Below are 26,407 nucleotides of genomic sequence, written 5' to 3'. Positions count from 1 at the left end.
GGAGCTGATGGAGTCACTCATTTCAAGGATGTCCACACTGGTTTCTTCATAGGCAGCAATGGATTCAGAGTGACTGCTCTAAATCAGGAGTTTTCTCAACTGGGGATGGGGGTGGGGCAGGGTCCTTGGAAACTTCTGAGGTCAGGTTTAGCCCAAAAGGGAGAGCAGAAATGACACACAGAAATGAGTCAATTAGTATTAGCAGAAACAGAATCACCAAACATGAAGAGCTATTTTTAGAAATAGGGTGAAAAACAAACCAACAAAAAACCTAAAAAAATAGGAGGAAATAAAATGTCACTATCACTGTCTCTGTCATCTCGTTGTTCATTGAGTTGCTTGAGCGGGCGCCAGTTACGTCTCCATTTGTCCCTGTCATGTGCTAGTGTAGCCCGATGGCATATTGGGTGCTCTTTCAGGGTCGGGGGAATGAGGACCATCATTGTTACTGTTTTTGGCATACCAAATATGCCAAGGGTAGCTTGCCAGGCTCTGCCACGTGGGTGGGATACTCTCAGCTTGCCAGGCTCTCCAAGAGGGATGGACGCTTTTGGTGCAGCCTCTAATCACCTTTACAGGTGTTTCCAGTCAGGCATATATGTGGGAAGGTTATTTTTGTAGCCTGCCGGGTTCTCTGAGAGTGAAAATGAGACAATAAGAGACTGCGTGGCCACACACTTCCTGGAGCTTGGTTTTATAGTCCCTGGATTTTAGCCATTGGTGGGATTACGGCAGTTGGTAGGTGTAGCTGTCTAGCTACTGGAAGATGAGGGATCCGGGTGGAGGAGGGTACTTAGGTTAAACATCATTTTTTCCAGGTTAGGGGAAACCTGAGCATACCTGATACTAAACAAAGAAAAGCAGGGTTGGGGAGGTAGTTTAAATTGTATAGTATATGCCTAATCTGCCATACCCTAAACTCAATTCCTGGCACTACTTCTTCTGTCCCAAGCACCACCAAGCAGCCAGCCAGGTGGCACTCAAATCCCCCCATGCCCCGGACCCCCCACCAGCACACACACACACACACACACACACACACAATGGCCTTCCCAGCATTAGAGCCAAACCTTCAGCCAAGCTATTGTTCTGTACCACCAATCTCTGGCTGCCCCCCCTTAGAGCCTCTGGATATTGTATGGCCACAAAAATTAATATTTTTTAAAAAAAGCAAAAAAAAAATCAAGTGAGAGAGTGAAGAATGATGTATATTGAGAAATAAAAAGTTCCAAAAGAAAAGATGGATTAGTTGAGAAACAATATGGGTAACATCAGAGGATCTATTTGTTCTTTAAGATCAGTTTATAATAACTAGATATTTAAAGGTAGTAATTACTTTTAGTTTTTGTTCATAACAATATTTAAAAATTTTTAAAAATTCACTATCTTTTAGAGAAATGTATTAAATCCTCTAAAGATACAATGATAGAATGGCTTGAAGATAATCAAAGTAGGAGTTGAAGGGCCCAAAATGGAGGCAGAGAGGAAACGGGACTGGCCATCAAACTGGGTGATGGAACTTACTATATTATCTTTTGTGTGTCCATTTTTTTCATAATTATAAAGAGAATGATGAGAAAAAGCAACTAGTCTAGTTTTGGTAGGTAACAGGTTAGTAGGTAATAGTAATACCAGGTAGTCTAGTTTTGCCACCTACAATCAAACTATTACTCAGGGATTGTAAAATCTTCTCATGTCATTGATGATAACACATGTGAAAATGTCTGGCTCTTAAAACATGGTCACAGAAATTATTTATTCCCATTTCTTTTGAAAATTCAGTATCTAGAAAAGACTTGGAATTCATATTCTTCCTTCTCTTTCATAGTTCTCACAGTTTTCTCGTTGTAAACAATAATTTAATGCTTATTCAAAGACAGATGATCAATCAAATTTGATAATCTTTTTAGACCCATATCTCCCCAAAATTCCTAAGTCTCAATCTCACTTTCATAATTTTCTCAGGAATAAACGCATAGTATGTCCTAAGTAAATATTGCCGTACTGGTGAGACCAAAGGAAGATGGCTTAATCATTTTAAACCAGTCTATAGAAAAAACCAAATATGAAGTATACCCCCAGGAAATGGTTTACAAAGCAATAAATATTGACCAATTTATCAACTTTTTTTGCATATGACTCTTAACAATACTTTATGATGTTTTTTAATAGACTCTTAGAAACACTTTATAATGTTTCTATCAATCATGTTTTGGGGATGTATACATTAAAAAGGTACGAAGGTCTAATAATCAAATTAGGGAACTTATTGGACTGGAAAGACAGTGAAAAGAACTCCTGGCAAAGACGCCTTGAATGAGTTAAGTACTTCGTTTAACCTCCAGTACACCATGATCTCCAACCACTGCTAGATGTAGCCCTAGTGGCCCCCAGTAGCAGCAGGATCTCTGGGCCAATGATCACCAGGAGTGGCCCCCAAAGTATCTGAGCTCTGCTTGGGAAGTCTCTTGAAACAGATAAAAATTAGGAAACTAATAGGCAAAAGGAGGGATAAGGGAAGCGAAGAAAAGGGGCAGAGCTACAAGGGTAATGTGACAGAGTAAGTGAGGAGGAAAAGAGGAGGAAAAAACAGACAGGGAGAAGAGGAAAAGAGGAAGAGGAGGAAAAGAGGAGTAAAGAGGAAGCGGAAAAAGACAAAGTGAGCCCAAATAATTTTAAATACAGATATCGCTGTCTCTCACTGCATATCACTGTAAGTTCCTCCTGGCCATTGGTACCAGTATTGCACTATCCTTTCTCCTCTTCTCTTCCTGTAAAGTGAAGGTACATGGGAGGAACTGGGACTAACGTGTACTCTTTAGGAGCGGGGATTGCACAGCAGCTCAACCCCTTTCGGTTTCTGAGAGATGAACAGGAACGATGAGGAAAGGAGATCCTTCAGACAGTCCCAGGTGAAAGGAGATGTGTTCAGGACCGGGCTCAGCTGAGCCTAGACCCACCTCTTCCTGCAACCCACATTCCAGCAGCATCGTCACACAGGCCTCAATGGGGAAGGCGATCTCCCGGCCACTGATCAAGAGGTGTTCCTCCAGGGGCTTCCCGAAGGAAGGCTTCTCTACCCACGCCTCTGAGGGAGCAAAGGAAAAAGGTGTCGGTCAGCAGTCCAGTTAGTGATGGTCACTTAGATGGGGACGAAAAGATTAGCCTAACGCTGCCAAGGACATGGAAGCTCAGTTTTGTTTCCTTTCTTAGTGTTTTGAAAATCTAGGGAAGACTGGGAAGGGTGAAGGGTCACTCGGCTGCATCCCGGCCTATTGGGCTTCATGAACATCCACATACCCTAGCCTCATCCCCTGGAGTCAGTGTGTGTGTTTGCTTTGCTTCAGTGCAACTACATCGAAGTCCCAATCTAGGAGATTCTAGTAATTCATTTAAATCTTATTGTGGAACTCATAGGGGCAAACAAAATAAAGAAATATCTTATCAAGGAGACTAAGCTAACTCACTAAGTCTCCTGCCAGCAAGGAACGCATGCACTTACCCTGTTGTGCTTTTATCTGAGGCAACACTGCTTGTAAGAGTGTCAATGATTTCTTGTGGTATTCAGCTTGCACTTCTATTAGCTGAGAAAACAAAAGGGCAGACTTTACCCTTTCACCAAGGTGGAGAACACAGTCTGCTTTGCCATATGGAGAGCTCTGTAATAAGATGCCCTTAGAACAGGGAAGGAAGCAGAAGCCCCCCACCCTCTTAAATCTGCCTCAACTGAAGAGACACTTTCTCCTTAGCCTCTGTTTTTGGTAGAGACAGAAATGGAAATTTAGAAAGTAGAACTTTAAAGGAATGAGGTGGTTCTGGAATCTGCAAGATGATTATAAGATATAACTGATGAGAAAACTTGGGATCTACAACCCTTGTTAAGAACTTTAGGAAGTAAAATTTCTTCGTTTACAGTGTGATGCAGTACAAAGAAAAGTTACTTCTATTTTTGCTATTCCATTATTTCTAAAAAGATTCTGAAGGGGAAGGGGAAAAGCTACTGAAATACTGATACAGTAGTTGAAAACTTGTGGTTGACTGCTTTCTGAAATCCCTCACCCCTTAACAATTGGACATGCATTCAGGAAGGGGACAGAATGACTGTTTAATTGCTTAGTATGGGACAGATGATATTATTTCCCCTAAAACTAATATCTACATTTAAAAAATCAGAATATTGAAATGAATGATACATAAGCGATGATTAGACAGTTTAATAAAGCTTAGAATGTTAATAGTACCAATCATTTTAGAAACTATAAAAATAAATATTGTTGTAACAAATAAATCCATTGGAACATACTTGACAAAATTCTGCTATAAATAAACTTTGACATTAGAAGTAATGTTTACAGTTCTTTTACAGGGTAGAGAGAACTCCTCTGGTCTTTTGGATCACTGGTCAAAGCGCTGGGGCATCACTAGCAGCCACAGTTCTCTCCTTCCCATCGTTTACACTTTTCAGTTACATGTTCAGTTATGCTTACACTGTTCACTTACACTTATTCCTTTACTTTTTAAAAAGTCATTCCATCACTTCCCTGATCATAAATAAGAGTTTTGAGGTTATATTTTTAATCCCAAATTTAAAAGTAGGTGAGCTCATCAAACTCAGTCTTCACACATGCTCTAGACTGAACTACACACTTTGCTCAATAACTCTTTCTCTTTCTCTCTCCGTTCCCCCCCTCATCCAATATCCCCTCTTCCACCTACTGCCTTGTATTTGCACTAGAAAGAATAAGGGTCCTGATTATTTGGAACACATTATTAAAAAATGGATGACTCAAATTCATTGGGGCAAGCAAATGTAACACAACAATTATTATTTGTATCCTTGTTCCCGTTTTTTGGTAAAATTTAGACTAAAATCATATATGTCCAGGAGATAGGACTATTTTCTAGCAAAATCCCCTGTTTATGACAGAAGAGGGTTTCTTCCAATTGGCCCGACTGCGTTTTATTTTGTTTGTTTGTTTTGCTTTTTGGGTCACACCCGGTGCTGCACAGGGGTTAATCCTGGCTCTGCACTCAGGAATCACCCCTGGTGGTGCTCTGGGGACCATATGGAATGCTGGGAATCGAACCAGGTCAGCCACGTGCAAGGCAAATGCCCTAACTGCTGTGCTATAGCTTCAGCCCCCTCTACTGAATTTTAGGAAAGACAATTTTTTGCTGCAGATCAGTCTTGTACATTCAGGAACTTTTATCACATCCTTGACCTCTATCTACTAGGTACCAGTAGCAACAACTCCCCTCCCCTCAATAGTGACTGGCAAAAACAACTTCAGATATTGCCAAATCTTTAATGGAAGATGGATTAACATTACTCCTGGTTGGTAATAACTGCCATAGATAACATGTTGTTGTAACTTTGGTGGGTGGGGTCAAGTTTAATTTTTAGACTCTACGAGAGATTCATAAAAGGAAAATAAAAAGGCCAGATATGTGAGGGATGAGAGTAAGGACTTATCCTTCTCCTTGGTATCTCAACCAAGAGGTCCTCCACTCTATTCTTTCTTGTCAACACCATGACTCTAGGAAAAAACTTCACAAAGCCTCACCTTTTGAACACTTACCGTCTGAAAGTAGTTTGCATAGTCAATTTCTTTGGCCACAAAGCTGTACATGTCAGCTGAAAGTTGGTCCTATGGAAGGTGAAAGACAATCAGAGTAAAACAAATCAACAGAGTGGCTAATTCTTGACTTCAGACATAATTAAAGAAGCTTAAACACTGGTGAATTCAATTTTTAATACAACTAGACACATAACACGCTTTTTGGTGATATTTCCATGTTTTCTTACCATATAAATGTAAAGAGCACCAAATGCCAGTAGTTTTCCTAAGGATTTTAACATGTCACGTCTAGAGTGAGAAAAACTGGAGTGGGGGAGTAATACAAATTACTTTTGTACAAATCTGCAGCTAATACCATCTTTACCCCCAAGTAAAGAATACGCTCCTTCTCTTTCCCATCTACCTTTTTTCTTAATCATTCAACTGCTTTGATTTCCTTTAATCTACATCATGATTGGTTTGTTGCACGTCAACAGGGAAAGAGGCAGAATTACATCAGTCTGGGGAAATCTGGATAAGATGGCAAATTCAAGAATTCAGAAAACTGGAACTTATCTGACTCACTTATGAATCTCACACACTGGCCACTAGCAATCAATGAACCTGAGTTAACAATCTGATGCTGTGTCTGAATCTGAAATACCTCTCTTCTGAGGACAGTTTTCAATTCCATAGAAATATCCAGAGACATGCTCAAATAAAAGTATACCCTGAGCAGGATGCAGAATCTTTCACTAAATATATCTCTCAGCATGTCACATCTCTGAACTTGGTTCTGAAAAATATTCTGATCTCTAAATTTATTTCCTGTTCAGTAGTCTTAGGGAGGAGAGATTTAGAAGACAGGGCAGCACAAAGCTCCATAGAGGTTCAGTTTTGTGCCTGCATCTACTGTGTCAGAAAAGAGTTGAGAAGAAAAGAGTCCATAAATGGATCGTTTGTGGCAAATATCAGACAGCAAAAGAAAGTTGATCCAAATGCTGAATGGATCACAATAGGGGACTGCCATCAGAAAGAATCTACTTTATGGGTCCTAGAGGATTTGCACCATCCCCAGAACCTTAGCCCCTCTAGCTACTGACTAAGTCAATTCTCAGCAAGGAGTAATGGGGTATTATGAGTAATCTGTTTTCTTTTATGCACTATGGACAGGAAAGTAATGGCTGGGGATATTATTAAAGACATCTTGTACCTATGGCAAGAGAAGGAAGACACAGGGTTAAAGGGAAAATCTGTTGCATGATTTTTGCATATAATTTGATGAACTGTTAGCACAGATTAATCAGAGATACCCTTGGTCTAATTTCAGAGAATGAAGAAAGGAAAAAAGAATGAATCAAAATTTGCTGAGAAAAAGAACAGATGCATTAAGTTTGTAACCCTGACGAGATGTGGGTTCATAGCTTCCCAACATGCCAGTAGATTTGATGCTATCACTAGCTCAAAACTAATGGAAGCTTCCACAGCATAGATGCAATAAGGAAGCACAAAGCTCCATAGAGGTGCAGTTTTGTGCCTCTATCTACTGTGTCAGAAAGAAATAGGGAACAGGCAGTAAACAGCAGAGAGTGTACAGCTGTCTCAGACACAGCTAGGTACAGACTGGGAGGTGACATCTGAAAGGCTGCAGCAGACAGCATATATCCAAGAGGTGGGCCCAACCTCTCAGGCTAAGGTTTAGAACAGCCATCACAGAGCTGGAATGCCAAATGCAAATATCCTCTCAAAGTGATAAGAATCAATTTGCTAAACAATTATTATTGGGTATACATAAACACAATCTCCAATCATTGCCAAAGTCAGTTAGACTGTGATGCCTTATTAGTTGACAGACATGAGTAATTCTGAACCCTTGGTACAGCCCACGCTAGCTAAACATTGGTTCTATAGAAGCTCTAGGGCACTGGCCCTGCAAACTCCCTGTTGTTATACAAGTGCACACAACTCAGAGTCACAAGTACCAGTCAGAGCTTGCAAGCATTTAAGACACTCTCACTAGATACTTTTGGCTTCCAGAAAGCAGTGTGATCATGGACACCAGCCTGATACTGCAAAAAAGAGCAACAGGTTTTTGCTTAGGTCAAATGGAACTCCAAGTTCCACCCTTATCTCCCATGAATCAACAGGAATAATGGGTGGCGGGGGCGGGAGAGGGGTGTTGGTAAATGAATGAATCCAGTGGCAACAGAAACCCAGGAAAGTCTTCAACTACATTGGCTCTTTAAAAACTGCCTAAAGATAAAAACAATTCTCTTGATGTCCACTTCACAGAGGAAATCACTGGGGGAGAAGGTCATAGAAATATTGATAGAAAAAATGAGAGAACTCTTTCAAAAATAAAGGGAAGAGCCCAAAACTACAGGAGGTGGACTCAAAGTCAGAATGTAAGAAGCCTTTACTGTGAAGACAAGGCATAAAAGATCATTAAAAAGAAGGCAACAGAAAAGAAAAATTTTAAATGATAAAAACTTAAACCATGAATTTGAAACATTAAGAGAAATAACCTGCACATCATAGGAATTCCAGGAGGGAGGAAAGAAAGAGAAAGAATGGCTAAGAACTTCCTCAACTAAAGAGAAAGGTATTTCTGCACAGATCCAGAACATACAAAGACAGCCAAATAAAATAAACTCAGCAGAACACCACTAAGACATTTTGCAGTCAAAATAACAAGAACCAGACAGACCAATTCCTTAAAGCAGCAAGAGATAAGGAAAAACTCACTTGCAAGGTAAATTATGTAAAATTCATAACAGATTCCTCAAATTAACCTCAATAAGCAAGACAATGCAATGATATATTCAAAATATTGCATGAATACCTCTACCAAGAATTTGACTGTAAGGTTAAATTAACTATAACAAGAAAGTTAGAGGAAGCACCAACATTTGGAAACTGAACAACATATTCTTAAACAACCAATGAGTCAAAGAGGAAAGATGAGATTTTTAAAGAGAAAATAAAAGCTCACTTAATATTAATGAGAGAGAAGACAAAAACTATCAGAATGTATTAGACAAAGCAAAGCAGTACTAAGGGGAAAGTTCAAAGTGATAAAAGTTTCTATCAGTAAATCAGAAAAGCTCCAATCAATAACCTACCTCACATCTGGAGAAACCAGAAAAAAGAAAAACAAATGAACTTCAAAATAAGTAGAAGGAAAGAAACAATAACAACTACAGAAGAAACCTGTAATGCAAAAATCAGAAAAAAGAAAAACAAATGAACTTCAAAATAAGTAGAAGGAAAGAAACAATAACAACTACAGAAGAAACCTGTAATGCAAAAATCAAAAAACAATACATATGGCAAATAAAATCCAATGTCTTAAAAACATATAATAAAAATTACTGGCAAACATTTAGCTAGACTTTAGCTATACCTTTAGCTAGATAGAAAAACATCTATAGACCAAACATGATGGCCTCTCATTATCTGTACTCATAAGTAGAGAGAGAGTAAGAGGGAAATTACCATAGAGGCAGGGTGGGGGTGGGAGGACATGGGGTGAGGGGAGGAATACTTGGGGGCATTGGTGGTGGAAAATGTGCACTGGTGGAGGGATGGGTATGACTGAAACTCAAACATGAAAGCTTTGTAACTATAACTCATGGTGATTCAATAAAAAAACAAAATTCAAACAGAAAAGTCTATAGAGGGAAAAAGAAAAATCCCAAGCAAATCACATTAGAAATTAAAGAAAATATGTTACAAAGGATACCTCAGAAATACAAAAGATCATTGGAGATTACTATGACCAACTCTATTCTACTAAGACAAAGAGCATAGAAGAAATGGATACAATTTGGGAATTATACTATCTCCCATAATTGAATCAGGAATAAGCACAAATCAGAACAGATCAAACATGATTAAGGAAACTGAAAAATTGGCATGGTAACAGTTCTTTCAAAACCTTCAAAGAAATCTTGGCCCTTATACTCACATACAAAAGAAGCAGGAATTCTGCTTAAAATTACTTAAGTACCAAAAGTAGAGAATTTATTAATAAAAGTAAAAAATTTAAAATGACAGGCTCATACCCACGATGACCAGCAAAGCAAAGACCCTCAGCAAAATATTTGTATACCAAATACAACAACATACCAAAAATATAACACGATCAAGTGGGATTCATTCCAGGGAAGCAAAAATAACACAGCGGGTAGGGCGTTCGCCTTACACGCGGCCAACATGGCCTACCCGAGTTTGATTCCTCCGCCCCTCTCGGAGAGCCCAGCAAGCTACCGAGAGTATTCGATATGCCAGACACAGTAACAATATAAGCATATCAATTAATAATATACCATATCACAAAGGGAAAGATAAAATTATATAAGCGAATAAATATAAGCAAATCAATTAATAATATACCAACAATATTAATAATATGTCAACAAATTATATGGTTATATTAATAGAAATAAATGTTTCGGAAGGATTCAACACTTATTCACAAATAAAGTACCTCTAAATAAAATAGAACTTTTTTATTTCTAAATATTTTATTTCTAAATAAAAAAGAATGTAATTATAGTAATTGCCTTATACAACAAACCCACAGGCAAGACCATATTCAATGGTGAAAAAATGAAAATAGACACAAAGCAAGGATGTTTACTTTCCCCACTATTATTCAATATAACTTTGTAAATCCTTGTCATAGCAATCAGGCAAGAAAAATAAATCAATCATCCAAATTAGAAAAGGTAAAATATCAATCTGTAGATATTATAATATAAATAGGTCACAAAACATCTGATTATAAATTCAGAAACAATAAAACCTATGACAAAACCCCATATATATCGATAGTTAATTATCAATAAGGGAGATGAGAACATGAAATACAGCAAAGATGGCCTCTTCAACATATGGTGTTGGGAAAACTGGATAACTAAATGTAAGAAATTAAAACTGAATCCATATCTTATTCCTCACACATAAGTTTATTCAAAGTGAATCAAAGACTTTGAGATCCTACCAGAAACTATAAAGTACACTGAGGAAAATACAGTCAGAACACCTCAAGATTTGGACTTCAAAGTTGTCTTCAATGATATGATACCACTGGCAAAGGCAACATATCAAAAGTAAACAAATGGGACTACGTAAAATTAAAGAGCTTCTGCTTGGCAAAACAAACAAACAAACAAACAAACAAAACGGCTAAAACTAAAACAGAGCTAACTTAATGAGAAAAACATATTTGCATTCAACATAGCAGGTAAAGGTTTGATATCCACAACATATAAGGTACTCACAAAGATCATCAAAAAATGTCAAACCCCATCAAAAATGGGGAGAGGAGGTGGGGCTGGAGCAATAGCACAGCAGGTAGGGCATTTGCCTTGCATGCGGCTGACCCGGGTTCGATTCCCAGAACCCCATATGGTTCCCTGAGCACCACCAGGAGTGATTCCTGAGTGCAAAAGTGCAAAACCAGGAGTAAGCCCTGAGCATTGCCAGGTGTGACACAAAAAAAAATATGGGGAGAGGAAATGAATAGACACTTTCAAAGGAAGAGAGGTAGATAGCCTGTAGGCACGTAAAAATACACTCAGCATAACTTATTATCAGAGAAATCCAAATCGGTCTTGATACCATCAATGATACCACCTTGCATCAGTGACAATGGCACATATCAAAAATAACAGGAAAATTCTATGTTGGGAGATGAGAACATGAAATGCAGTAAAGATAGCCTCTTTACTGGGGATGTCATGAAAAAGGAACTCTCATCCACTGCTGGTGGGAATGTTTTCTGGTACAGCCCCTGTGGAAAACAGTCTGGTGAGTTCTCAGTAAACATAATTGAACTGCCATAACCCAGAAATTCCACTTTAGAGCATCTATCCCCAGGACAAAAATTTTTTTTCTCAAAAAGAATATGCACACCATTCTTCATTGCTGAATTCAGTATAATACCTAAGACACAGAATCAACCTTGGTGTCCAGTGATAGATGAATGAATTATGAAGATGTGGTACATGTACACAGTGGGACACTATGTAGCTGCAAGAAATGATGAAATCTTTTAATCTGCTGCAAACCTGGTTGGAACTAGAAGATATGTTGATGGAAGTAAGTCAGAAGAAAAAACAAATACAGGATGATCTCACTTACTTGTGACATATATAATACCGGTGTGATATATATATATATATATATATATATATATATATATATCACTTAATCACTTAATCACTTAATCCCCGTTATTCATCGATTTATTCGAGCGGGTGCCAGTAACGTCTCCATTCATCCCGGTTGCGTGCTAGCGTAGCCCAATGGTATCTGTTCGTTTTAGGAACATGTAGAGCCTCAAACCGATCATTTAGGGTCTTGACGAAGAAGTCTGACCATCTTATAGGTGGGCGTCCACGTGATCTTTTGATGTCTCGTGGAATCCAATCAGTAATGGCTCTAGTCCAGCGGTTGTCTGTAAACCTCATTACATGTCCAGCCCATCTGATTTTTGATGTCTTGGCAAATGAGACAGCGTCTCTGATTCTTGAGCGTTGACGAAGATCAGAACTCCGGATTCTATCTCTCATTTGAGTGAATCGTGATATTCCAAGCATAGTTCTTTCGATTCCTCTTTGAGAGACCCGAATAGTGTTCTCATCCTGTTTTCGTAGGGTCCAGGTCTCTGAGGCATATGTTAATGCAGGAAGAATAGTGGAATCAAAGAGATGTGCTCGTAGTTGGAGGTTCTTTGTCCTTTTAGTTATTTCTTCAATGCTCTTGAAGGCATTCCAAGCCGCTCTCTTCCTCCTGCGTAACTCAGGTGCCAGGTCATTCATCATGTTGATTTCTCGACCTAAGTATATATAACTGTTGCATTCGGAGATGGTGGTTCCATTGAGAGCGAATGGAGCGTCAGGAACAAGGCTGTTTCTCATAAACATTGTCTTCGTAAGATTCAGCTGTAGTCCAACCTTTCCACACTCACGGTCAAAGTCCGCAAGCATTTGTGCCGCTTGGCTGATGTTTGGTGTTATTAGAACGATGTCATCAGCAAAGCGGAGGTGGTGTAGTTGCCGACCATCTATCTTCACTCCCATGTTTTCCCATTCTAGTCGTCGCATGATGTTCTCGAGGGTGGCACTGAAGAGTTTTGGTGAAATGGTATCACCCTGCCGAACCCCTCTCTTGATATGGATGATTACTTCTTTGTAGAATGGTGAGATCTTGGTAGTGAATTCGCAATAGAGCTCACGAAGGATCCTGATGTATTGAGTTTGTACGCCCTGATTGCCTAGGGCTTCCATGACCGCTTCCGTCTCAACAGAATCAAAGGCCTTCTTTAAATCAATGAACGTTAGACAGAGCAGCATCTTGAACTCCCGAGATACCTCAATGAGCTTGGTTATTGTGTGGATATGGTCGATGGTACTGAATCCTTTTCGGAATCCAGCTTGTTCACATGGTTGTCCTTCATCTAGTGTTCTGCTAATCCTATTTAGGATGACTCGAGTGAATAGTTTGTAGATGACAGACAATAGGCAGATTGGGCGATAGTTGCCAATGTCGTGGATGTCTCCTTTCTTGTATAGTAGTACAGTCTTGCTGGTTTTCCATTGGGATGGAACCTTGCATTCAGACAGGTAGCGTGTGAAGAGTCGAGCTAATGTATTGATGAGTACTGATGGTAAGTTCTTCAGGTGTTCAGGTCTGATCTTGTCTGGGCCAGGTGCTTTTTGTTTCTTTACCGACGAGATGGCATGTTGGATTTCGGAAGGGAGAACATTGGGAACGACATATCCATCATGTGGTATGTGGTATGTGGGCAAGTGGATGTGGCTATTAAAGAGATCTGAGTAGAAGTCATGAATAATCTTCTCCATTGCCCTTCTGGAAGATGTGATAGATCCATCATGATGTCGGAGGGCAGTCATCTTGGTTTTGTAGTTGGTGAAGGACAGGCGGGCATTACGAATGTTTTTCCCAGCTTCTGCTGCATCTACCAGTACTGCTGCTCTCCTGTTTTTGAGGTCATCCTTGATGGCTTTTCTGCACTGTTTTGCCAGTTCGGACGTTTGCTTGTGGTTGCCTGAGGCACGTGCCACGCCACGTTGGCGAATAAGTTCAAGAGTGTTCGAAGAAAGACGGTTTTTTGTGGTTATCTCTCTCTTGGCATTCCTTGCACAATCATGGAGGTGCTGAATCATTCGATCGTATTCCTCATCAATGTTGTCAATGACGGCATCTTCCCATGTTGCTGCAACAGAGCCAAAGAGTTCCCAGTTGGTGGTTGTTCTGGGAGTCTTCTTCTTAAACCTTGCATTGTTTTCTCCTCGTTCTGTGAGGTAGAATTTTGCACGAAGAAGACGGTGGTCTGATCCCGTTTGGAATTTTGGGACAACAGCAACATCGGTTAGGCAAAACCGCCGATTGAATATGATATGGTCTATTTCATTGTGGAACCGTCCATCGGGAGACTCCCATGTCCAACGTTTAGATTCAGCCTTTTGGAATTGTGAGTTACCATGGAAGGTTTTGGTTGACATGATGAACTCAGACAGTCTGTCACCTTGTTCGTTCCATTCCAGGCCATGGGTTCCGATGTGGAGTTCATCGACTGATCTTCTTGGTCCTATCTTGGCATTAAAATCACCGACAATGATCTTATAGAAGGTGTGATCTTCTTTATAGAATTTCTCCAGCTCCATGTAGAATTTCTCAGTTTCTTTTTCACCATAACTGGATGTTGGTGCGTAGACAACAAAGATAGAAACTGCCGGTAGTGAGCCACATTTATTCAAGTGTAATCGTCCGATTCGGGTTGTTAGGCATTCAAATGAATCAATGCTTGTGACTAAGTTTGTGTTGACAAGGATACCGACACCACCGACACCTCTTTTATCACATGTTCCAAGGAACAGTTCTTCTCCAGTGTCGAAAACAGCATGATGGGATTGATGTCTTCTCGTTTCGGTCAGACCAATGATGTCGTACTTGATCTTTCGTGCTTGTACCATAAGGTCTTCAATGGATGCAGCAGATGCTAGCGTACGAGCATTAAAAGTACAGACAATCATTTTTGTTTTTCTGTGTTTTGGCAGCCCATGTCTGCCTTGGTGTTTTATCAGCTTCTCCTTCCATATCCTTCTCGACTCTGCATAATCAGGGCTAGGGGAATGAGATCCATTTATTACTGGATTTGGCATATCAATTTGGTCTATTTGGCATAGATCACGGATAGCTTGCCAGGCTCTGCCGTGTGGGTTGGATATTTAACGATATTTAAGGTATCCTGAAAATTATTAAATAAATAGTCGCGCGGCCGCAAATGCGGCCGCGCGCTCCCGGGAGCTTGTTGTGATAATCTTTGGATCCTGGCCTTTGTTGGGGTTACACGGCAGTTGGAGGGTGTAATTGTTTAGCTACTGACAGGTCCAGTCCCAAACCGTGCAGGCTTAGAGATCTCAGTCCCGGGTCCCACACACTTGGGTTCCTCTGCCAGTTCGGTTATGTCTGAGGCTTATCCAAGTGTGTGGAGAGTGGCTCCAGTAAGGCCTTGGTTGGGGCCTGGAAGTCTTCAGCTGTTGGGCCCTGGCGAGGATAGTCAGACACAGGGTAGGAGACTCTGCCTTGTGCTCTCCCGGGAGCTTGTTGTGATAATCTTTGGATCCTGGCCTTTGTTGGGGTTACACGGCAGTTGGAGGGTGTAACTGTTTAGCTACTGACAGGTCCAGTCCCAAACCGTGCAGGCTTAGAGATCTCAGTCCCGGGTCCCACACACCTGGGTTCCTCTGCCAGTTCGGTTATGTCTGAGGCTTATCCAAGTGTGTGGAGAGTGGCTCCAGTAAGGCCTTGGTTGGGGCCTGGAAGTCTTCAGCTGTTGGGCCCTGGCGAGGATAGTCAGACACAGGGTAGGAGACTCTGCCTTGTGCTCTCCCGGGAGCTTGTTGTGATAATCTTTGGATCCTGGCCTTTGTTGGGGTTACACGGCAAATATTATATATATTATATATATAATACTGGATGAGAAAATGTACCATATTAAAAGAATGCCTAGGTTGTCCTTGCCCCCAGTGTTTAGAGAGGAGGAGGACAGAGAAGAAAAAAAATCAAGGCAGGAAGAAGAGAGTGGAAAGCAATGGGAGAACACGCATCAGGTCTTCATTTAGAGTAGTGACATAGGGGAGTGATAGAGTCATATATCCAAAGTACAGACCAAACAGAACTGAGAACCTGAGATCTAAACTGCAACCACTGAAAGTTTTTAATATGCCTGTCAAGTTGGCAGGCAGGGATGGGTTGTGTGATGGGGTGGGGAGGGAATATGGGAATAGTGGTAGAGGGAAGTTGACACCGGTGGTAGGATTGGTGTTGAAATATTATATGCCTAAAACTCAACTATCAATAACTTTGTAAATCATAGTTCTTTAATAAAAAATGAAAAAAGAAAAGAAAAAAGAAATGTAAATGTCAACACTATTTAACATAATACCTACACTAGGATAGAAAATAATTAAAAAGTTTGAGTTTATAGTTGACCTTCTACTTGCTGCTCCACCATCCCAGGGGAGACTTGCCTTCAGCGAACTCTGGAATGGGAGGCAGAGTCCCTCCCTACCCGGAGGTTCGCAGTAGCCCCCACACCCAATCTATGCCATATTAAGAGCCCACACCATAGTTCCTGAAGTACGAGTAGTGGCTCTCGTGGCCACATGGTATAACCTCAATAAACTCCACACTGCTCAAATTATGCTTCCAGTCACTCTATGAGGATCAACAGAGAAGAAAGAGAGCAAAATTTAGACTAATATCTCCGCATCTTCCAACTACTGGGAGTTAACTACAAAGATTTGTCCCAACACAACAAAAAAACTAGAAAAACAAAGGTGAAAACACTTAAAAGTCTACCAAGTTCAATAAGTGAAAACAATGTAACCAGAAGCATAAACCACATCATATAAACAACATCAATCAGCTCACTGTATTCTCAGACAGTATCTCTAGTGAGTCACACGGCACAGAGAGTCAGCAAAACACAAGACAACATAAGCATTGGAATGAAAAAAGAACTACTATAGTCAGAAATGGCAGAGATAAAGAGCATGGTATGTGATATTTTAGAAACTCAATAATAGCTCTGAATAGCAGAATAGCAGCAGCTGAGCAACCGATAAAGGAGATCCAAGATGAGGAGTAAACTGCCAGGGAACTCCAGAAGATGGAAACAATCTGAATAGAAATAAATAACATACCACAGAACTACAGGATGAGTTCAAAAGGCACAATATAAAAATCACCAGGGTCCCTGAAGAACAGGAAGACAAGTGTGATGAAGAAACATTAGCTAAAGAAGTCATCAATAAGAATTTTCCCAAGTTGAGAACTATACATAGGAACTGAGGATCTGAGAGACATGAAGGATCCCAGTGAAAACAGACCAAATTAGGGAAACGTCAAGACATATGATACTTAAAATGACAAAATCCAAATACAGAGACAGAATACTGAAAGCAGCAAGATCGAAAAATGAACTTATGAAGGAAAGTCAATACAATGTACAATAGCACTGTAGCACCGTCATCCCGTTAATCATCGATTTGCTTGAGTGGGCGCCAGTAGCGTCTTCATCTGTCCCAGCCCTGAGATTTTAGCACTGTAAACTTTACACCCTCTCTCTGTGGATGTCCTTGGGCATAATGGTGATGCAATTGGCATGGATGGTGCAAAAGTCTGTATCCTCGAAGAGCCCTACCGGTAGGCCTCACAGGCTTCCTGCAGAGCCATGACAGCCGAGCTCCGGGTGCGCAGGTCAGTCTTGAAGTCCTGTGCGATCTCGCTCACCAGCCGCTGGAATGGCAGCTTGTGGATAGGCAGCTCGGTGGACATCTGGGAGCACTGGATCTCGCGCAGTGTCACGGTGCTGGGCTGGTAGTGGTGCGGTTTCTTCACACTGCTGGTGGCCGGTGTGCTCTTGGGTCGCCTTGGTGGCCAGCTGTTTGCGGAATGCCTTCCCTCCTATTGACTTGCACACTGTGGCTTAGTTCTTCCCAACTCTCGTTCTTCCCAACTCAGCTGGAGACTCCTTCAGGGGTAGGGAAATGAGACCCGTTTTAGCTACTGTTGTTGGCATATTTGGTATGTCACCGGTAGCTTGCCAGTCTTTGCCCTGCGGGTGGGATACTCTGGAGGGGAGGCAGGAATGGAATCTTTTGGGGCGATGTAGAATCATCCCTGCAGTTGTTCCCAGTCTACCTAATGTAAGTTCCTGGTGATCGGCCTGCTGTAACAATTTCCTGGCTGACAACACGCACCTGCCTGTGTCTCTGTGCAACGCTTGGGGCATCTGCAGCCTCAGGTTAATGCTCTTGAGGTGGATGGAGTGCTCCGAAGGGTCGTTGAATAGCTGGCAGGGCAAGACCCCATCGCATAGGGTTTGTGCCAGGTCGAACACCTGTACTGAGCCCCAAGTCATTCGGTGGTTGGTGAACAGCGCGTCCTGCAGTGGATAAGCCATTGCGCGCGCTACTGTCACTGTTCCATGCTCAATGGTGTTGTGACTTGGCCTGGCCGGGGGAGGCGGTGATGCTGTGGCTGCTGCTGGGGGATTTTCCTAGCCCCACCGATGCCATTCCGTCTTTATCCCACAAAACTGCCAGTGACGTCCATCAGGAATCATGTGCAGAGTTCCAGCAGGGATCACACGCGGAATTCCATGCCTGGTGTGCTGAGTTGCGTGTCATCCTGAGCGAGATGGTGAGCCGGGTTCGGGAGAGCGCGAGGGGTTTGACTGGCGTAGGTGCCATCTGGCCTCCAACTCCCATGTACTCCAATGTACAGTACAGTGTACATTGTGTACAATGTACAGTAAATCTATTAAATGAGACTTTATGAGTCAGAAAAGTATGGAAGGATAACAGTTAAAAAAAAACTCAACAAATGAACTCCTCACCAAGAATATGCAGTCTATCCAGCTAGATTATCATTCACATTTGAAGGAACTATAAAGAACTTCATGGACAGTCAACAGATTATGGAATCCATATCCTTAAAACTAGTTTTTCAAGAAACTTTAGAATTGCTCCTTTAAATGACAAGGAAACTTCCCCAGCACGTGGCACTGAGTATGGCACTTGTATGGTTCTCTACTGTATTAAGAAAAGTTAAAAATGCATGGAAATCAATCACCACAAATTGACTTTTACTGATTATTTTCTGATAATCCTATTTGGGATATCTTTAAGTGTAACTGGAGCAAGTAATATGAAATAAAATGCCAGTCAAGGGGATAGGCTAGGGTGTGGAAGGGAACCTGGGGACACTGGAGGAGGGGAGGGGACATTTGATAGTGGGATCAGAGTCGGAACATTGTATACCTGAAACCATTATGAATAATTTTGTAAATCACAATGTCTTAATACAAATTTTAAAAATAAGTTAAATAAATGCTCATTAAATACAGGTCCAGACATCCTGCATTTGAATCATACTAACGCACGATATTAGAAACATCATCTGCATATGTCCATAGAAATCGGAAAGCACTTTTAGAATACATTTGTTTTTACTGTTTGTTTGGGCCACACGTGGTGGTACTCAGGGCTTACTCGTGGCTCTGTGCTCAGGGATCACTCCTGGTGGGTTTGTTGAGTGCAATGAATAAAAGTGAAAAAAATAAAAGTGCATTTATCTAAATAATTAGTGAGTTTTCTTTATAAGAAAAAATCTTTCACTAATAATCATTAGGCTTACTTTCCTTCTAAAAATCATGTTTTTCTCATTTTTAACTAATCCATTCAGAAAAATGACACTAGCCATTTTTGTCAAAAATAACACCTGCAATTCCACCATTTAGAAATAGATAAATGCTACAATATTTGCTCATTTTGATTTATTTATTTTTTAAGGGACAAAACTTGAGTTTTTATTTTTATTTATTTTTTTAAAAATTTTTATTAGTTGGAACACCATGAGGTACAGTTGTAGACTTACAAATTTTTGTGCTTGGGTTTCAGTTATACAATGATTGAATACCCATCCCTCCATCATTTTTATTTTAATCAATAATATATTTTGTATAATTGGTTTGACAAAAAAGGGACTAAACTGTACCTCCTTTACTCTTAGATAAGCAAAGTGATCACATGATGTTTATTACACTATTACTGAATTTTCAATTCAATAATAATCTAACAATGGCCAATTCATATAGATTTTCAACCATCTCTTGGTTATTTCCTTTGCATAAACTATGGAGTCAAAAATAACTCTGGAACTCAAGTAGTAAAGCACATGTTTGTATGCGCAAGAGCTGAGTTTGTTTCCCAAGCACCTGGACCGAGCACAGCTGGGTATTGCCTCAATGGTTTCCAAGTAGCATCTGATTTACTCCCCCAAAATACTAAAATAATGTAACTTCATAGGGTTAAAATCTAAAGTCAAAGCATAGTGCTTTTGACATACATTGCCAAAGGACCATGAGAAAGATTAGCATTTAGATTTTAAGGAGTCATACCTAAGTACCGGCTTGTTTTTTGTATAATCATTCTTTCTTTAATTTTAATTTTTGAGTCACTGTGAGATACACAATTACAAAGCTGATCATGGTTGGGTTTCAGTCATACAATGTTACAACACCCATCCCTCCACCAATGCACATTTCCTACCACCAAGTTTCCCTCCTGCCACCCTCCCCTCAGCCTGTCTCTAAGGAAGGCACTTTCTTTCTTTCTTTCTTTCTCTGTCTCTGCCTCTGATTCTGTCTCTCCCCTCTGGGGCTTTACGGTTTGCAGTACAGGCACTGAGAAGTTATCCTGTTTGTCCCTTTACGTGTTTTCAGCACACAGTCCTTATCCAGAGTGATCCTTTCCAGCTATCTTTGTCATGGTAGTCCCTTCTTTATCTCAACTCCCTTTCCCCCAGCATTTGATATAAACTTTTGATTCTGTTTAATCACATTTATAGAAAAAATTAATAATATACTTTTTATTTTTTAACACAAAGACAACTTTCTTCTAGATATATTTATACTAATGTTTGTCAATTCCTTATCAAAATTGAGTTCTATGTGAGTCTTCACCCTCTACTTGTAAGGGCTCTTTAACTGATTAGAACACTGGCTTTCTCAAATACTACTATTTTCTCCTATTTGCCATTTTTCTTCAGACAATGTAATTTTTGGGGTTCTGTACTTTTATTATTTATTTATTTTTGCTTTTTGGGTCACACCTGGCGATGCACAGGGGTTACTCCTGGCTTCCTGGCTCTGCACTCAGGAACCACTTCTGATGGTGCTCAGGGGATCATATGGGATGCTGAGAATCGAACCTGGGTCAGCCTTGTGCAAGGCAAATGCCCTACCCACTGGGTTATTGCTCCAGTCCCCTCTAATCTTTTTAAAGTTTACTGGTTAATAACTTATTTTAAAGTAAGAAATGTGTAATGTAAATGTAAATGTAATAAAGTTTCTTCTGTTTCAGATTCATGGATTTATAATAGAGATCTCTGATGAGAAAATCTTTTATTTCTAAACCAATCAGATCCATTTCCATTTATTTGGCAATTTTACTCAACTTTATCTACTTTTATCTAAAATCCATAATCCTCAAATTTTAATTTGGGGAAACAAATAATATTATACAAAATATATTTTAACCATGATAAACTGCTTTCAAAATATTTTAATTCCTGAGTACTTTGTCACATTTTAAACAGAAAAAGTCTATTCTGGCTCCTTAAGTTGTAAAATAGTGAGCATTTCTTATACCCTTGCATGCCCATCTTGATAAAATGTTCTTAAAAGCTCGATTTTTTTCTGACACAACTTTAGTGACTTAACCTGTAGAAACCAGGTGGCAGGAAACTGCTGCCAGCATGAAGGATGCCGGCATCAGCTTCAGTTACACAAGATTATTGCCCCAAGTTCAGAGAAGCCGTCAGCAGAGAGACATCTACTGACAATAGGCTGTTTTTCATTTCAGATAAATTATATTGCTGTGTCGTATTTCTTTACTAGAGCCACTGTGGAGATTTCAGTCTGGAAGCGGCAGAACGTCCGCTCATGTGCACTTTCCCAGTCTCTTCTGAGTTCTGCTGGATCTCCTTCATTGGTGCCAGATGGCAAAGTGGCCTGGGCCCCATCATGACCAATCCCTAAGGACAGTTCTTGTGGGCTCCGCAGCACCACTGAGTGCAGTCCCTAAGAACTGAGAAGATGCCCCACTCACCCTGCACTGTAGGGCCCACGCAGCACCACATTCAGGGTCCTCTTATTGAACTAGTGGAGCCAGGGCAAAACTGACCAAGAGTAACCGATTCCCAACAGCAAAAGCTGTGGGTCAAGATTCACTGCAGTCTTTCAGTCTCAGATACAGGCTCATTGCAGTTGGTTTTCATTCTTTTTTGTCTTTGTTTTGTGGTCAAGCCTGTGGGTTCTCGGGGTTCACCCCTGGCTTCTTGCTCAGGGATCATACCTATGGCTAGAGGACCATACGAAGTGCCTGCAAGATGAGCACCTCCCCACAGCACTACTGCACCAGCCCCGTTCCATTTATGTTTGATCATGAAGATGAAATAAGTTAGATATCTGCCTTCTAGTAACTATCTTCCCTGGATTTAATCTGGAATTTTCAAACAGCAAAGATTGTAGACAGGAGTTGGGGGTGGGAGGAAGATACAAGTTTAAAAGAAAGTGAGAAAATTGCTAACGCTTAAATGGAAATACAATAATGTGGGTGGAGTAAATATAAGAATATGTGTTGGGAATAGAAGATAAAATTCATAAGGAAGTAAAAGTTGAAAGGTGAAGGTGAAACTGTTATCTTCCAGTGGAATGTTAAGAACTGTAGCCTGTCTCCCTTATATTTTCAATGAAAAACAAAGTAATGTAGTCATCAAGTAGATTATTTTTCTAGTGTTTTTGTTTCTAGTAGTACTTTATTTTTAGTCTTTCCCTGTCTCAATTCCTTTGGAAAAAATTTGCCAAATACTTACATCCCTTGAATGTACTAGTTTACTGGTCTTTCAAAGAGGCTCAGGACCAAAACAAAAATCAGGTGCCAGCAGTAAAGAGTGGGATTTGTTCCCTTCTGAAAGTTGGAAAGTCAGAACAGGATGGTTCCCATAGGAACACAAATGGTAACTCTGCACATGTCCACATGCCTGGGATCTCAGAGGGTACCATCTCATGGAAATGGACTGGACGGCTTTCCAGGCAGGTTAAAATTCACTGAGTCCAGGGACAAGAGTGATAATACAGAGGTTAAGGCTATTACCTTGCATTCAGCTGACCCAGATTCAATCCACTGCACCTCATATGGTCCCCATGCCCCGCCATTAGTGACCTCTGAGCAAGATCAATTAAGCACAAGCCCTGACCACCACCAAGTATGTCCCCCAAACAAACAAAAGCTCACTGAGTGCAAAGGATCTGGAAAGCTCTGCCCAGCTGTCTTCATGAACAAAGAGAAATCAAACTACCAATGTGCTCAACTGACGCTTACAAGATTTCATTGTGCCAGTTTGCCACATGTAAGACATGCGAATGATTTGTCTTTACTCCTAAGGGAATACAGCAACATAAAGATATAGAGAAATGAATTATTTAGGGAAACCAAGAAAGGGGAGGGAAGACTACATGGATATTTAGAAATAGTTCTAATATTTAGGAAAATGAATATTTAGAAATAGTTCTAATGTTGGTTTTCACCAGTGGAGTGGAAAGGAGAAAAAATAAGAAAAAAACCCATGAAAACATACTACACTGTTAAAGGAATCAACTCAGCAAATAAAGAAAGTTACCTAGAACACAATGTGTGACTTAAGTAGTTGAATATGGTCTTTGTAAATTCCTTATAATGAAAGAGTTCATAAGCTAGCCTAGAGCACTATGAACAGAGTGGGAATATGGGGGATGAAGTGATAACACAGTGAATAGGGTGTTTGCATACTACGTTTCCCTGAGCACTACCAGGATTAATTCCTGAGCAGAGAGCTGGGAGTCAGCCCTGAGCACTATGAGGTTTGTGGCTCAGAAACTCAGTGCTCCTCCCTCTCGTACTTTCATGTAATGTAATGCAATATCATATCTGCTATATAGTCATCAGAAATAAATTGTAGTTTTAGAGCAGAAACAAACAGATAAATGAAGAACAGAACCCAGAGATAAACTTGAGGAAATCAGATGATAAGATTTCATTGCATAATGGCTTGTTTAATAAATGGTGTTAGTATATTGGCTTATCCATTTGGGGGAAAAATGCCTTTACCTCACATAATGCACAAATATTAATTTCAATATTTTTATACCCTAGTAAAAGGGTCACATTAAACCTGAAGCTTTTAATCTGGAGAGGTGTTTTCCAGGATGCTCTATTAATTGAGGAAAGCGTTTGATTAATATAACAATATGACTGGTATTAAAATACATATGAGACAGAGGCCCAGCTCTGGGCAACAAAGCTGAACGGCTCCAATTCCAACAGGTACAGCCCGCCCCCAAGGGCCTGGGTTCCTCTCTGGGCACGCGCAGCTAGAAACAGCCCCAAGACAGCCGGTTTTCAACCCCTGAGCCGCGTGGGACGGGCACAGAGGCCCAGCTCTGGGCAACAAAGCTGAACGGCTCCAATTCCAACAGGTACAGCCCGCCTCCAAGGGCCTGGGTTCCTCTCTGGGCACGCGCAGCTAGAAACAGCCCCAAGACAGCCGGTTTTCAACCCCTGAGCCGCGTGGGACGGGCACAGAGGCCCAGCTCTGGGCAACAAAGCTGAACGGCTCCAATTCCAACAGGTACAGCCCGCCCCCAAGGGCCTGGGTTCCTCTCTGGGCACGCGCAGCTAGAAACAGCCCCGAGACAGCCGGTTTTCAACCCCTGAGCCGCGTGGGACGGGCACAGAGGCCCAGCTCTGGGCAACAAAGCTGAACGGCTCCAATTCCAACAGGTACAGCCCGCCCCCAAGGGCCTGGGTTCCTCTCTGGGCACGCGCAGCTAGAAACAGCCCCGAGACAGCCGGTTTTCAACCCCTGAGCCGCGTGGGACGGGCACAGAGGCCCAGCTCTGGGCAACAAAGCTGAACGGCTCCAATTCCAACAGGTACAGCCCGCCCCCAAGGGCCTGGGTTCCTCTCTGGGCACGCGCAGCTAGAAACAGCCCCGAGACAGCCGGTTTTCAACCCCTGAGCCGCGTGGGACGGGCACAGAGGCCCAGCTCTGGGCAACAAAGCTGAACGGCTCCAATTCCAAACAGGAGACATTCCCAACTCCTCGCGCAGTGCCAGGGACTCTTTCCGGAGCCGCGGCCGCTAACGCGGCCGCGAAATATTTTCCCACTACATATGCCATAGGAACCATAAGCTAACTTCTTAGATGGAAACTTCTCTATTTTAGCTCAGCCACTAGAAATACAGTTGCCAATAACTCATAAGCCTATCTTAACTCACACTGCATATCAAGCAGAATAGTAACACTGAACGTGAAGGACTAAACCACACCTCTCACAATGGTAAAGCAACGCAAAAGCCCACCAAACATTCATATTGAAGAGTCTAGCCCAGATGACACCAACAGTACTGTAGTGTTAGACAACCTCTCTGACAAGGAATTCAGAAGGGAGCTACTTAGGATGCTTAGGGAATTAAAAGAAACAATGGAAAGCAATGCCAATAGAAGACAAGAGGATCTGAAGGCAGAAATGAGGAAAATGCAATCAGAAATGTCAGACCTGAAAAATCTCGTAGGCGAATTGAAAAGCTCAGTGGAAGGCCTCAGCAGCAGAGTAACAGCGGCTGAGAACAGAATCAGTGAGCTCGAAGATGAAGTTCAGAGACTCTCCCGAAAAGAGCAGAAAATGGAAAAGAGACTCACAATTCGGGAACAGATGGCAAGAGAAGATCGTGATGAAGCCAAGAGGGGTAACATAAGAATTATTGGAGTCCCAGAGGGACAGGAAGAAAACCTCGATGAAGAAGAAACTGTCAAAGACATCATTGCTACAACATTTCCAGAGCTGAAGAAAACTTGTGACCACATTCAGGAGGCCCGAAGGGTACCAGCTAGAAGAAATCCGAATAAAAATACCCCAAGACACATTCTGATCAAAATGACCAAAACCTTAGACAGAGACAAAATTCTGAAAGCAGCAAGATCGAAGAAAGAAATCTCTTACAAAGGAGCAACCTTAAAATTCACAGCTGATTTTTCTGATGAAACCCTCATGGCCCGAAAACAGTGGTGGGACATAGTAAAAAAACTCAATGAAATAAATGCCTCCCCCAAAATACTTTTCCCAGCAAGACTCTCATTCATAATAGAAGGAACAACACACAGTTTCACAGACAAACAACAGCTCAGGAACTTCATAGACTCAAAACCATGGTTACAAGAACAACTAAATGGGCTACTTTAAGGCAAGAAAGGCTCCTCAAATACACCCAATTTTAACATAACAATGGGACAAAATCCCATAACAATAATCTCTCTCAATGTCAATGGGCTAAACGCACCAATTAAAAGACAGAGAGTGGCAGGATGGATTAGAAAATTGAACCCAACATTCTGCTGCCTGCAAGAAACGCATCTCAATAGTCAAAGCAAACACAGACTCAGAGTCAAAGGCTGGAAAACAATCCTACAGGCAAACAGCTCCCATAAAAAAGCTGGGGTAGCCATCCTTATATCAGACCACATTGATTTCAGAGTGAGGAAGGTCATAAGAGACAGTGAAGGCCATTACTTATTGATCAGAGGATCTGTACAACAGGAAGAACTTACAATAATAAATGTATATGCACCTAATGAGAGACCAGCAAAGTACTTAAAACAACTACTCATAGATTTGGAAAAAGACATCAATAGCAACACAATACTAG

General features: G+C 41.1%; 1 protein-coding gene across 5 annotated transcripts in view; it reads right to left on the bottom strand.

Annotated features, from left to right (window-relative positions):
- ARHGAP44 (Rho GTPase activating protein 44) overlaps positions 1-26,407 on the bottom strand; it is a 227,317-nt gene that overhangs the window by 34,736 nt on the left and 166,174 nt on the right. For all 5 annotated transcript variants that reach the window (XM_056117918.1, XM_056117919.1, XM_056117922.1 and 2 more), the window contains exons 8-10: positions 5,580-5,648; positions 3,503-3,584; positions 2,961-3,088 (exon numbers count right to left, since the gene is read on the bottom strand). In XM_056117918.1, the coding sequence (XP_055973893.1) occupies positions 2,961-3,088; positions 3,503-3,584; positions 5,580-5,648 (279 nt within the window). The remainder of the gene's footprint in view (positions 1-2,960; positions 3,089-3,502; positions 3,585-5,579; positions 5,649-26,407) is intronic.

This window comes from Sorex fumeus, unplaced genomic scaffold (genome assembly GCF_029834395.1).
Source record: "Sorex fumeus unplaced genomic scaffold, SorFum_2.1 ptg000036l, whole genome shotgun sequence".
NCBI classification, from domain to species: Eukaryota; Metazoa; Chordata; class Mammalia; order Eulipotyphla; family Soricidae; genus Sorex; species Sorex fumeus.
Note: the sequence above shows the minus strand (reverse complement) of the source record. Positions and strands in the feature narration are given on the sequence as shown.